The sequence below is a fragment of the Huiozyma naganishii genome, chromosome 2 (genome assembly GCF_000348985.1).
Source record: "Huiozyma naganishii CBS 8797 chromosome 2, complete genome".
Lineage (NCBI taxonomy): Eukaryota > Fungi > Ascomycota > Saccharomycetes > Saccharomycetales > Saccharomycetaceae > Huiozyma > Huiozyma naganishii.
Window position 1 is genome coordinate 56,092 of NC_035923.1, and position 13,341 is coordinate 69,432.

The 13,341-nt window shown below is 47.5% G+C and overlaps 7 protein-coding genes across 7 annotated transcripts in view; 4 read left to right on the forward strand and 3 right to left on the reverse strand.

The window, feature by feature from the left end:
- Positions 1-384, reverse strand: part of MTO1 (tRNA modification protein MTO1) — a gene marked incomplete at both ends in the record, with an annotated part of 2,013 nt that extends 1,629 nt beyond the window's left edge. Inside the window, one exon of the mRNA XM_022611307.1 lies at positions 1-384. This exon is cut by the window's left edge and continues 1,629 nt beyond it. Within this exon, the coding sequence (XP_022462729.1) occupies positions 1-384 (384 nt within the window).
- Positions 385-862: 478 nt separating this feature from the next.
- Positions 863-3,250, forward strand: ADE57 (bifunctional aminoimidazole ribotide synthase/glycinamide ribotide synthase; the record flags this gene model as incomplete). The annotated part of the gene is made up of 1 exon (XM_022611308.1): positions 863-3,250. One exon carries the CDS (start codon positions 863-865, stop codon positions 3,248-3,250), a length of 2,388 nt encoding a protein of 795 aa, XP_022462730.1.
- Positions 3,251-3,620: 370 nt separating this feature from the next.
- On the forward strand, positions 3,621-6,341 carry SEC15 (Rab GTPase-binding exocyst subunit SEC15; the record flags this gene model as incomplete). The annotated part of the gene is made up of 1 exon (XM_022611309.1): positions 3,621-6,341. The coding sequence occupies one exon, from the start codon at positions 3,621-3,623 to the stop codon at positions 6,339-6,341; it is 2,721 nt and encodes a 906-aa protein (XP_022462731.1).
- A 168-nt stretch (positions 6,342-6,509) lies between these two features.
- TAN1 (putative tRNA acetyltransferase) lies at positions 6,510-7,382 on the forward strand (the record flags this gene model as incomplete). Its single annotated transcript, XM_022611310.1, has 1 exon — positions 6,510-7,382. One exon carries the CDS (start codon positions 6,510-6,512, stop codon positions 7,380-7,382), a length of 873 nt encoding a protein of 290 aa, XP_022462732.1.
- A 66-nt stretch (positions 7,383-7,448) lies between these two features.
- Positions 7,449-8,015, reverse strand: EMC4 (chaperone EMC4; the record flags this gene model as incomplete). Its single annotated transcript, XM_022611311.1, has 1 exon — positions 7,449-8,015. The coding sequence occupies one exon, from the start codon at positions 8,013-8,015 to the stop codon at positions 7,449-7,451; it is 567 nt and encodes a 188-aa protein (XP_022462733.1).
- A 205-nt stretch (positions 8,016-8,220) lies between these two features.
- Positions 8,221-11,082, reverse strand: KNAG0B00390 (SAPS family protein; the record flags this gene model as incomplete). The annotated part of the gene is made up of 1 exon (XM_022611312.1): positions 8,221-11,082. One exon carries the CDS (start codon positions 11,080-11,082, stop codon positions 8,221-8,223), a length of 2,862 nt encoding a protein of 953 aa, XP_022462734.1.
- A 407-nt stretch (positions 11,083-11,489) lies between these two features.
- SHE10 (She10p) lies at positions 11,490-13,157 on the forward strand (the record flags this gene model as incomplete). Its single annotated transcript, XM_022611313.1, has 1 exon — positions 11,490-13,157. One exon carries the CDS (start codon positions 11,490-11,492, stop codon positions 13,155-13,157), a length of 1,668 nt encoding a protein of 555 aa, XP_022462735.1.
- Positions 13,158-13,341: the final 184 nt, after the last annotated feature.

Below are 13,341 nucleotides of genomic sequence, written 5' to 3' on the forward strand. Positions count from 1 at the left end.
CCACACGGCAGCACCTTTACTCCGGTTCAGCATCTTGAACTGAATCCCGGCCCTGTCGGTAGCCTTCGCGGCAACACCATCCAAAGCATCAACTTCTCGCAGCAGAGTGCCCTTGCCCACCCCACCCATACTCGGGTTGCAAGAACATGTCCCTATCTTGTCCACTTGCGGAGTCACCAGCGTGGCTTGGGCGCCACCAACCCGCGTCACGGCAGCAGCAGCCTCACAACCAGCATGCCCACCACCGACGACCAGTACCTGGTCCCGCAACCCACTCAGCTGGCCCTGCAGTTCAGCATTCAACCAGATGAGTCTCCTACCGCCCGCGAAGAATAGACCACTGCGCCGCGGGAGACCTCCAATCCGCACGGGAACTCGCCACATACGCGATACCCACTGTGTCAGTCAACCAAGGTCACCGGTAGTCGTCCCTTCGAGGGCTACAGACCACTTGTGTTTGGGATCAGAGTGAAGTGCAGGTCGCTGACTCCTTCGACGCCTCTGACTCTGAAATGCTTTGAAGTAATAAATATTATACATTCAAAATGACGATTCGACCTGCGATGCCCGCGCTGTTACTGTTACTCGTTCTGTTCTGACTGGTCCAGTTGAAGTCAGCGAACGTGTAATTGAAGTAATTACACGGAGCAGGAAGTAACTGGGTCTGCAAATTTTGGTCTGATCGTTTTCTGTCAGCTTATTTAAAGCAGTTATTGGAATTTAGGCTACTGGCTTGACAAAGTTCGAGTGTTTCGATTCAATTGTTGCTTCAGTTCAGTGGATTTCCAGTCCCTGTAAGTTCCATCTATCACTCCTGCCCTCCGCTTAGAACGAGGTTAAGAGTTCTTCATTTCTGGGAAACATGTCTTTAAACGTTTTGGTTCTTGGGAACGGTGGTAGGGAGCACACGCTGGTTTGGAAACTGTCGCAGTCCGCCACGGTAAACAAGGTTTATGTCGCGCCAGGTAACGGTGGTACCGCCACAATGGGTTCTGCGAAAGTAGAGAACGTCGCCAATTTGACCCCGGACCCCTCTAATTTTGACGCGCTGCAAAAGTTCGCCGTTGAGAATCAGATCGGTTTGGTCGTCCCTGGGCCTGAACAACCGCTCGTCGATGGTATTACCTCCGTGTTCACGAAAGTAGGTATCCCAGTGTTTGGGCCATCTGCCAAGGCAGCGCAATTGGAAGGGTCCAAGATATTCTCGAAGAACTTTATGCAGAGACACAGCATCCCCACTGCCAGGTACTTCTCATCTGATAGCTACCAGGACGCGTTGAAGCACATAGACAGTGTCGACTACAGCGTGGTCATTAAAGCGGACGGTGTGGCTGCGGGGAAAGGTGTGCTGATCCCAACCTCGAAGGAGGAGGCGCACGATGCGTTGAAGACGATCATGGTCGAGAAGCAATTCGGCGACGCTGGAGATTCAGTGGTCATCGAAGAATTCTTGGAAGGTGAGGAGATCTCGATCTTGACGATCTCGGATGGGTACTCCCACTTCAACCTACCCGCCGCACAGGATCACAAGAGAGTAGGCGAAAATGACACCGGGTTGAACACGGGCGGGATGGGTGCGTACGCACCCGCCCCTGTCGCAACCAATGCGTTGATGACCAAAATAGACCACGAGATCATCAAGCCCTCCATCGATGGTTTGAGGAGAGACCGTTTGCCCTTTGTCGGTGTCTTGTTCACGGGGCTGATTATCACCAAGGATGGGCCAAAGGTCCTCGAGTACAACGTCAGGTTTGGTGACCCAGAGACACAAACAGTGCTCCCATTACTAACCGATGACACAGACTTGGCGCAGGTGTTCCTAGCTGCCGCCGAACATAGACTGGACTCCGTAGAGATTAAAGTGAAGGACAACTACTTTGCTACCACTGTGGTGCTGGCGGCTGGCGGGTATCCAGAGGCTTACCACAAGGGCGATGAGGTTACAATTTCGAAGGGACAGTTGCCCGAAAACACATTTGTGTTCCACGCAGGTACTGCCGTGAACGGCGACCAGAAACTGGTTTCGAATGGCGGGAGAGTCATTGCCGCCTCCGCAGTAGCGCCAACCTTAAGAGAAGCTGTTGACCGTGCCTACGAGGCTGTTGATTGTATACAGTTCAACAACAGACACTTCAGAAGAGACATCGCACACCGCGCCTTCAAAGAACTGGAAAGCAGGGCCAAAGTCGCTATCACATACGCCGATTCCGGTGTCTCCGTGGACGCCGGTAACCTTCTTGTCCAGAAGATCAAAGACAACGTCAAGTCAACTAAACGTCCAGGGGCCGACTCCGATATCGGTGGGTTCGGTGGTGTTTTCGATTTGAAGGCCGCTGGTTATGATACAGATGATACTCTGTTAGTTGCTGCTACGGATGGTGTTGGTACTAAGTTAATTATCGCCCAGGAGACGAATATTCACGATACCGTCGGTATTGATTTGGTCGCCATGAACGTGAACGATCTGGTTGTCCAGGGTGCGGAACCATTACTGTTCTTGGATTACTTTGCCACTGGTGCACTAGACATAAAGATTGCATCTGATTTTGTCTCTGGTGTTGTGGACGGTTGTAAACAAAGTGGTTGCGCTCTCGTTGGGGGTGAGACCTCAGAAATGCCAGGTATGTACCCACCAGGTCATTACGACACCAACGGTACTGCTGTTGGTGCCGTGAAGAAGAGCGATATCCTACCGAAGATCAACGAGATGACTGCAGGTAACGTACTTTTGGGGCTGGCCTCTGATGGTGTTCACTCGAATGGGTTTTCCCTGGTTAGAAAAGTCATCAAACACGCAGGCTTATCGTGGGATGAACCTTGTCCATGGGACTCGACAAAGACACTAGGAGAAGGAATTCTTGTTCCTACAAGAATATACGTTAAACAACTACTTCCATCCATCAACGAGAAACTGCTTCTTGGTTTGGCACACATAACCGGTGGTGGGCTTGTCGAAAATATCCCTCGTGCAATTCCATCTAATTTGCAGGCTCAAGTCGATATGAACAGTTGGGAAGTCCCCGAGGTCATGAAGTGGTTTGGCAAAGCTGGTAACATCCCAGTAGATGACATCCTGAGGACACTAAACATGGGTATCGGTATGGTTCTGATCGTCAAGAAGGAAAATGTCTCCAGGGTGAAGGAGCTATTGAAAGAGGCCAACGAAACCGTGTACGAGATTGGTTCCTTGGTTGAGAAACCAGAAGGTGCTCCTGGCTGCATTGTACAGAACGCTACGAACCTGTATTAGGTGCTCCGCAGTTTTATATATGTATAATAAACAACAACAATAACAACTAATTTAAATGTCTATCATGCGCTTCTCAACTGGTCTCACCAGCTCCCTACCGCATTTACTTGGGGTGAAAGTCTGATACTTGTTTTACAATGTGGTTGCAAGGGCTTTAGTCCATTGCCGAACTGTCTCACGCATTATCATCACTTTCAACGAACGTTCTCAATTTCTTACATTGAAACTACTAAAACTGAAGTATCTGCCAACTGAACCCAGAGTAAATGAAGGGCACTACAGATTGCTAAGTCCAGGCGGCACCTCTAGAGAGTTATATTATTACAGCTAGGCTTTAAGTCAGGTGAACTTTGAGCATTTTCAATTCACAATGGAACAGGACCTGCTGCTTACACAGGAATTTCAGAAGATTTTGCTAAACTCTGCCAGTGTTACTACGCCTTTGGATGCCGACAGGAAGGGATTGAGAAAGAACTCTATTGTTGCGGTAAATAGCTCAGACACAAAGTCTTTGAACAATTATGAAGACGCGTTCGACTTGGACCCACAAGCCTTTGATAAGTGGATCCCCTTTTTAAGAACCTCACTGGAAAAGAATCAAATCGACACTGTGGTGGAAGAACTAGAAGCATCAATCGATGATAACTTTCAAGACCTTGAATTCCAGCTACTACAGGATGCACAGATTAACGATAAACTGGCCTCTTCTATAGGAAAGGTGTCTGGAATACAATCCACAATCGAGGGCGATCTCTTGAGGGAGGTCGAATCGTTCCAATCTTTATTGACGCAGTCTACAAATGAACTTATCAGCAAAAAACAGATTTGTGTCAATAACAACAAAACCAGTTTGAAGATTACGGAGGCTACTATTCTTATTAACAAAGTTGTCCAATTGTTGGAGATCTCAAGCAAATGCCAGCAGCTAATCAAAGAGCGAAAATTCTTTAAAGCGTTACAAAATCTGGACTATCTTGAACAACTGTACTTACAAGAGTTCAAGGACTACAATTTCCAGTTTTTGAAGGAGATCTATGAATCGGTTCCTCTTTTGAAATCTGTCACGAAAGATGAATGTCTGAACTTGGTGAAGAACTCGTTTAACTCAAACCTTGGGAAGAACCTGTCTAGCGTTGGTGGAAAAGTATTTTCGGCGTATCAAGATAAGTTATTACCAAGCTGGTCCGATAAGAAAAATACTATGAAACTCTACCATAACTTTAAATTCAACTCTCCCGTAGAGATTTCCACAAGAGACCAGTCCGTTCTGAAAAGCATCGTTCTCGATAGCTTCTTCAATCTGGATGAGTTTTATGATTCCATTATGATATTCCAGAAGTTGAATGAGTTCAATAACCTTCTTCCAGAATTCACCAAAGAGTACGAATTCAGAAGAACGAAACTAATACACCCGCTTCTCTGGAAGAAAACCTCAATTTCAAATATTAATTCAGTTCCAGGTGACATTTCAATGGACCCGTTCACTAAGCAAATGAACCTGGAATTTCTGAAAGAGTATTTTTTAAAGATACTCGGATTTCTTCTTTACGACATCAATTTAAATAGATCCACGGATTTCATTCTCGTGAATAATAACTACAATGCGACCAACGAATTTTGGGATGGGTTGATGAACCGTTTACAACCTTACTTACGATATTTTTTGAAGCACAATTTAACCACAGAGGAAGACTTGATCCAGTTTAAAGATTTTGTTTCCATTCTTTGCTGCATTCTTGAAAATTACAAGCTGAGTATCAATCCGTTATACGAAATTGCCATGGAAACCCTTGAGAAATACTGTCAGATGAACATAAGAGCTTTTGACGAAGAGTTTACATCTTTGTTCAATGGCGATGACTTCATGCCCTTAGTTGTGAGTGATCCTGTACTGTATGACAAAGTTATCAAAATATGCTGGTTGACCGAAGATAAGGAATTGAGAGATGCCGGGAATAAAAGCAGAGAAAGTGGTGTTCCGTTTTCTGTGGTTTTGCCATTTTCGCCGCTATACCCAATGACATGCACACTGACGAAGAAAATATACTCAAAGTTGACCACCTTTGTAGCCGATTTCTACCGCCATGAGTTGGCTATCGTGAACAGAATATTGGTTGGTACAATCGAGACTATATTTAACAATATTGTCAATAAGAAGATTAGAGAAAAACTTGACAGCAAATCAAGAGAAGAGATCTCCCAGATTTTGATCAATTTGGATTATTTTATCATAGCGGCTAAAGAATTTGGAATGCACATGACGAAGGAAAATATTCTACAGAACCCTGACGTCGAGATAAAGCTGACCTCAATAAAGGAATTTACGGACAGCAGGAAAATGGCAGAATCCAAATTGATTGAACTGATCGACTCAAAGATTTCAGATATTTTAGAGACCGTGAATTTCGACTGGACTGCCAATGAAATACGACACGAACCGGACATATCCATTATCGATCTAGGTCAATTCTTGCAGATGATGTTTGCCTCTACGCTAGTAAACCTGCCTTACAGTGTCCAAACACTGCTAGTATTCAGAGAATTTGACTCCTTGACTAGGAAAGTCCTTGATATTCTCCTGCACGAGACACCTTCGCGTATAACTCAGGAAGGTGCCCACAATTTTGGTGTCGACGTCAAGTACCTGCAGGATATTATTCCCAGCCTGTTCCCCTCCTTAGATTTCAACGGGGAAAACACTGGCCTTTCTGCAAGTGTTGGGAACACACCAGTGACGCCATCCACTCCGACATTCAGCGGGTCTGTGGACGACGGTGCCAGCACAGTCCGTGAAAACAAGATCAGATCTCTAGAGGAGACGTTTACAGAACTGAACCAGTGTATTGCACTCCTAACGACGGATAACTGGGACGAATACTTGGACTCAGATGTAAGAATGAAGAAATACTCGCGCATCAAGCGCGATGAGGCGCTTCTGCTGATCGAGAAAGTAAGGACACACAACTACAGCGCGGCCTCAGCCAATGGCGACGTCGCCCCTCAAAATGACAGCAGGAGCGGTACAGAGTCGGGAGCCGACACGGGACTGGAGTCAAGTACCAACCGACTGGCCAATTCTTCACTCCGCTGATCGTGTGTCGCTTTGTAATCTGTCTAGTAATGTTTCTAATTTTTTTTTTCTGTGACGCTTTTTTCTGTGACGCTTTTTTCTCTGTTTGAATTGATCTCGAAGACGTCTCTTCGTCTGAAGAGTTACTCTGCGAGTTGTAAGGTGCTGTTTGTTGCTATAAGAAGACAAATGAGCAAACGTACCAATCAGGGCGGTCATGCCTCTGGCGCTCAAGCAAGGAAAAAATTCAAAGTGTCTAGCGGATTCTTGGATCCCGGGACAGCTGGGATTTATGCCACCTGCATAAGAAGGAAAGAGAAGCAGGCTACCCAGGAGCTGAAGTTGTTGCTGGAAGAGAAACTACAGGAGTATTATGGCGATGAATTGAATGCGACTAACGATGACCCGAAGGAACACACGGAGGGCGAAACAGTGGACGAAGAGGAGGAGCTCTCCGTGGAGGATCAATTGAAGAAAGAACTGGAGGAGATGAAAAAACAGGACAAACCTGCTACAAAGGAGGAGAAGAAGAAAACCATTCTACAGTTCATTGACCTGAGTTGCGAGTGTGTCGTTTTTTGTAAGATAAGGAAACCGGTCGAGCCGGAAAAATTTGTCGAAAGGATCATCGGAGAATTGGCCGACCCGGAGAACAAGGTCAAACGGACAAGATACGTTCAAAAGTTGACCCCAATCACATACTCTTGCAGTGCATCAAGGGACCAGTTGACCAAACTGATCGGCCAAGTGATTGCCCCGCACTTTCACGATCCAAAGGGTAAGAAGGACTATAAATTTGCGGTCGAAGTTTCGAGAAGAAATTTTAATACGATACCGCGAATGGACATAATTGACGGAATAGTGTCTCAAGTGACTAAGCAGGGTGCTTACGGGCACAAAGTCGATCTCAAGAACTACGATAAATTGATTCTCGTGGAGTGTTTCAAGAATAACATTGGAATGTCCGTTGTGAACGGGTCTTACACCTCAAAGTACAGGAAGTATAATATCCAAAAGATATTTGAGGATAAGTTCCCAAACGAGGACAAGAAAGATCCTTAATGATATATGAATCTGCAACACTATATATATAACATATACAGGATGCCTCCCCTCTCTCTCTCTTTACTAAACAACGAAAGATTTCACGTATTGTTGATAATCAGTTATTGTCTCCCACACCAACCAGTCGCTCTTCGTGTTGGGAACCAACCCCATCTGGTTCAGCTTCCTCAAACCGATATACATGAGCACACCTTGTCCCAAAACGTAAACTATCATAGCCGCATAGACCTGCTCCGCAGTAGCCTTGTTGCCCATCACAGGTTTAAATGCAGCCTTAATACTGAATAGTGCTTGTATTGGTCCCGTTATTAGCATCAATGCAGTCATGATGGGGATGATTTGAAGACTAGTACCAGACATGTACGACATGAAAAAGTTCATCGGAGCAGATTTGGCTGGCTGCAGCGCGATCTGCCACGCCTTCTGCACTTGCAATTCGTTAATCTGCGTAGAATTCACTGCCGTGGCAGCACTGTTCTTCTTTTTACCCTTCGTTGTTGACGTTTGTGAATTCGTCTCTACGTAGCCTGGAGGGGAGGGAAACTTTTTGGTTATCTTTACTTTGGAAGATGCATTGGCGCGTGTGTTCACCAGGTCTACTGCCCACTGGTATGGTTCTGCTTCATTCATACCCAAATAAAGCAAATCAGACAGGCTTCGTTGGCAACTTCACAAGCCACCTTCCAATGTATTCAATTGCGTCTCCAGGGAATAAATTCACTTTTGTAAGTTTTTTCAGTGCAAAATGGACTTTCATACCAAAGAGACGACTACAAGATACACACATACACTAAATATACCGTACACATACCGTCCCACACGCATGCTGTATCATCTATAATTGCTGCTGGTCGTTCTTCCACAATATCTTGAGTTTGTTGTGCAGATCTGCCGTGCTTAACATTTTGAGGGCGTCTTCAGTTGGCGTCACTGGGTCCAGAAGCGTAGTTTGCGCCGTAACCTGCGTTGCTTTAATGTCTGCTGCATCCTGTTTCCCGGTGGTTTCGACCTCTGTACGGGGCACCTCATAATCGTTGCTGTTGGCGTGATCCTCGCCATCATTTGTAGCCACTGGATCGCTGCTGATCGGAATCTGTGGGATAAGGTTACCGTTCCCGTCGTCAACGTACCCGCCGCCTCCGAGGATCTGTCCGTACATGAGCCTTGTGTCGTTTAGGATCTCCGTTGAAATGTATTGCCACTTCGTATCGTCCTTCAGTATGGTGAAGATGTCCGGGGATATCAGCTGGATTTTGTAGAGCTTTGAAAACTTCATGATTTCTTCCGTGATCAGCACCAAGTGGCCCATGTACCCGTAATTCATGTGGTTGTCCTCGTAGAAGTTATACGTCAATTCGTACCCGTGAACAATTAGGTCTTGCGTGATGCGGAAATCTTTCAACCCGGGGTTTGCGCTCCGTGGGTTTTCATCGAGGTTGTCGATGTCAATTCCAGGTATGAATCTTCTTGAGTTTCTGAGCGTAAATAACTGGTACACCAAAAACGAATTGTACGAGAAGTCCATCCTACCACTAAAGATCTGTTGCAGTATGTCGAACACTACGTTATGCCAAAAGTTATTCCAGGGATGGAGCAGGAATATTTCTATAAATTTGGGTATCGTCTCTGTGTCGAACAACTCAATTTTGAACGAGTCCCCGACTGTGCGGGTGTCTCGTATCTTTTTGTCCTGTTTCAGGTTCACGTACGGTATTTCAAAGGAGTCGTCCACTTCGTCAACGGTTGTCTCCAAAGCCGGTAAATTCCCCTCAATATCAGACAATCTGAACTCTTCGTAGTTGACGTAGTAATCCTCGTTTACCGTTTCAATCCGTTCTGCTTCGATCTGATTCCGGTAAACATCACGCTCCTTCGCGATGTGTTTACACCTAATGGAGTTTAAAGTGCCCATATTAGAACAATGTAGCAGCTCGGCAACCAATTCGATAATCTTGACTCTCACAATACCCAACGGTCGATACCTTTCGCCAATCTGATTTACCATGGTGTCCTTCTGGACCGTGCATTCACCTGAGAGTAATTTAGTCAGTACCGGCAATTTCTTTGTAAACGCTGTTAGGAGATAGCCCAGATATATCGGGTCTCTTGGCGTCGGAGGATTTTCCCTCAATGTTAGCGTTGCCAAGTTCAGGTGGTCGTAGTCCGAATTGTTTTTCCGTATGAGCTCAATGATCACGGTGACCAGGTTGCATAGAGCGACGTCTTGTTCTTCCAGCATAATTTTCAAGATAAGGTCCATATTTTCTGGCGAACTTATCTGTCTCGTCAATTTGTTTGGGCCGATAGACATATCGTCCAGTGCGACGTTTGCGGACACCTCGATCAACGCCTTCAAGAAATCTGTGATACAAGCCTGGATATGCGGTGGATGCTTATCGTTGTTAAAGAACTGCAGGCATTTCGGGATCAAGTCCTGGTTGTAAACATGGTCTACTATGCCCGTTGGGTAATTGATTTTGTCCGTTGCGATCAGTTTCAGCAAGAATTCAAAAAGGATAGGGATGTTGCTGTGATCCAGTATATCGTCGACCAACGTTGGCAAGTTCCGGATAAAATTGAGGTACTGCTCTTGTCTAGCTATGAGCAAACTTTCGTTTATTTTCAAAAACAGTGCGAGTTGCGGCGATCTTTCGCAATTGAGCCTTGGGTGATTAATTATCGACCACAATTTTGCGATTCTGCTTGGTGTTTTCAGCAGCATCTCGCTGATAAGCCATATATTTTCCTGTGAGAAGATCTCTGCAATTACTGTAGCCTCCTTCAACGGGTTGTATTGTTTTTGGGAATCGCATCCCTCTATGCTTCGACTCACGCCTTCCTCATCGTCGTCGTCATCATCATCATCATCGTCATCATCATCATCATTATCACCATCACTACCGTCACCAATATTGCGCTGTCGCGACTTTACTTTCGCAATATCATGGAGTTCCAATGTAACACCCTCGTTCCCGCCGTCTATTTCTACCGTTCGTTTCGGCGTGATGATGTCTTCGTCATCGTCATGGTTTGGGTGACCCGTCATCCCACCAATGGAACTGGACGTCTCGTCTATACGATCCATGCAGTACAGTAACCTGTCTATGAGAAAGTCTATGTGCTGGACTCGTGTGTACCTGTTACTCCTGGCCGTGTTGTTGCTAATGCGATCAGCGTCGTCCGAGTCCGCATCCTCGTAGAAGTACCCAAGACAGATGAAGTCGAGAAGCGTGTTATTCGGGAGCATCAACTCGTCGATCAGGTCGTCCTCCCTCAGGATCCTCTCTATATACGAGGAGTTGAGCGAGCACTTCTGTCGTGCGGAGAGAACGGACATAGTATCCCCCCTGTTACCGGCAACTCCACTGCCCCCCCCATGTGAATCATTACTGAGAAACAGCATTGACGAGACACTCGATCGCGTCGAGTTCTGCAAGGGTCGCTGCAGCAGCTGCTGCTGTTGCGCCAACCCGCCCACTCTCAACGACTCAATCTTGGCAAGATCGTAACTATAATCGTCGACATCCGAGTTGTTCGCCTGAATCATCGCATCGATGTGATCCTCGCTGTCCACGGTCGCAACGCCACCAGTGGCATGCACCTCCCCAGCAACCCTGTGCAGACACCCGAGATACTCTTTGACCACTTTGTTAATGTTGGACTTGTTACTGCTCGCTCCAAACGGCCAAAACGACATATTCCACCTCTCTCTTTTCTCAAATTCTCTCGCTCTCGCTCTCCCACTATCTATTTTACCCAACTCTCTCGTTTCTTAAACCTCCCACCTCAATCTCAGTCAACTCTGTGTCCCCTTTCCTCTAGATCCAGCGTGTTTTCACTCCCAGAACAAATCAACCGCGCACAAGCGCGACGCACAGACACACACTCCACTGAACACCAAGCAACCCAATGCCAATGCCACCCAGTACAGCTCACCGCAGCTCCTGTAGACACACTTCCGTCGCTGGCACCCGCTGCGATGTGCGTCTCGACACCAAAATTATATAATTTTAGTTCTTTTGAAGATCTCGAAGAACTTCGACTCGAGGCTGTTGATGGCTGTTGTTGGACGCTTAATCAGTGGTAAACAGCGTGCTGTGAGTGATGAGGGCGTGTCTACGAGTGCTACTGGTGTCTACTTTGGCGGTGTTTGCGCTGCAGCGGTGGTGCGGTGACCGGGCCGGTTTAGGTGGCCCAGGTGGCCCAGGTGGTGGTGCCCCCTGTGAGAGCGTTTGCGATTACGTGCGGTTGGCTACGTGGGACGAGAGACTGCAGCAGTGGTCTCCGGAGGTTTACGGCGGGAGGGTCGCCCCTGCGGTTGCGGAGTGGTACCGTGGGTGGTACGTCCCCCGTAGGGGCAAGTACGTGGAGCCCGTGTGCAGCTACGTGCACGAGCAATGGGAGCGGAGTGGTGTCGCTGCGCGGTACGAGGCCCTGAAAGAGAAAGTTCAGTTCTACTACGGGGCTGTTGTGCGTCCCCGGGTCGCCGCGTTCTGTCGCGATTACGAGCTGGACCAGGCCTGGGAGGAACAGTCCACGGCGATGGTGATTTGGTTCAACGAGATTCGTACGAAATTGCACCGTGCTCCCAAGCTAGAGAAACTAACAACGAGCACTGTATTTGAGAGCAGCAGCAGCAGCAGCGGGACCAGTGGTAGCGGCAGTGATGTCTCGTTAGATGCAGGGACTGAGACTCACACCATACACAAAAAGGTTACTGTCCACGAAACTGCCACTGCGACTTCTCAATCCTCCCTGCCTGACGAATTGCAGAAGAGGGAGGCCTCCAGCCACCACGGCCAAGAGGACATGAACGATGAAGTTGTCCTGGACGAAAGGGAGCAACTGCAAGAGGAAATCAACAGCTGGTCGCAGTCCATTGCGAGCAAGATCGACTCGATCCAAAGAATGTTTGGCAGAGAGGTTGCTCGGTTCTTGAAGAAGACCACACAGGACCGCGAGTTGCGCGTCAAGCCGGCGCTGCAGGACTACTCCCAGTCGATGCAGCTGGCGTTCGCAGAGATCAACAAGGCGATCCAGGACATCGAATGCAAAGTCGAGGTCGACTCGCGGTCCAACGAGAAGATTTATTTCGACAAGACGGGGACCAGGCAACTGAACAAGTTTATCTCCCGGGAGTCCGTGCGCGAGATGTTCGACGAGGTGAAGGCCCTAGATGCGAATATCACCTCGTTTGTCGAGTCGGAACTGAACGCCACCATGCACGACGTCAACAAGACAGTGGAAAACATGCGCGAGGACTATAGCTACATCTTCGAGGAGTGGTCCAACGTCATGGTCAACGAGTGGACCAGAAGACTCGTGTACGCGGACATTGTCGGTGTGTCCCTTGAGGACACAGACGCGGAGACGGACCCAGAATTACTGGACGTAGAAACGCAGACGGAGAAGAACTGGAAGGGATTCCTCGGGGTCAAACGGAGCGTAGTCGAAAAGCGCGACGAGCTGGTTAACCATGCAGTGGAGATGAAACCCGTACAGAGTTTTATCAAAAAGGTGGAAAACACTTTGCAGTTGCTTCTAAGAGAGAACGGTGAGTACGCCTACATCCTGAGAGCAAAGGCGAACTTGGCTTTCCAAGAACGTGAGAAGCAGGAAAGACTCGCTAAGGAGAAGGAACAGCAGGAGCAAGAACGGAAGCTCGAAGCGGAACGCGAACTGGAGAGGACGAGTGCCGAGACTGAAGTGGAGCCCGAGGCTGAGACCGAGGTACAACAGAACACGGCCCACGGTTCTACAACCGCCAATTGAACAGTCCGTGCGTCTCCGGGTCCCATATATACGTCTTTATGTAGTGCGCAGTTTATCTGAACTTTCGGACGTTTTAAAGCTTCAAATTTGAGTTTGAAGGGAAGGATTCTTCGATAGGTTGAGACAACTTCGCTGGAGAGTGACGAGTGCGTGGTTTTGAGTCCCTGGGAACTGGCACTTGAAC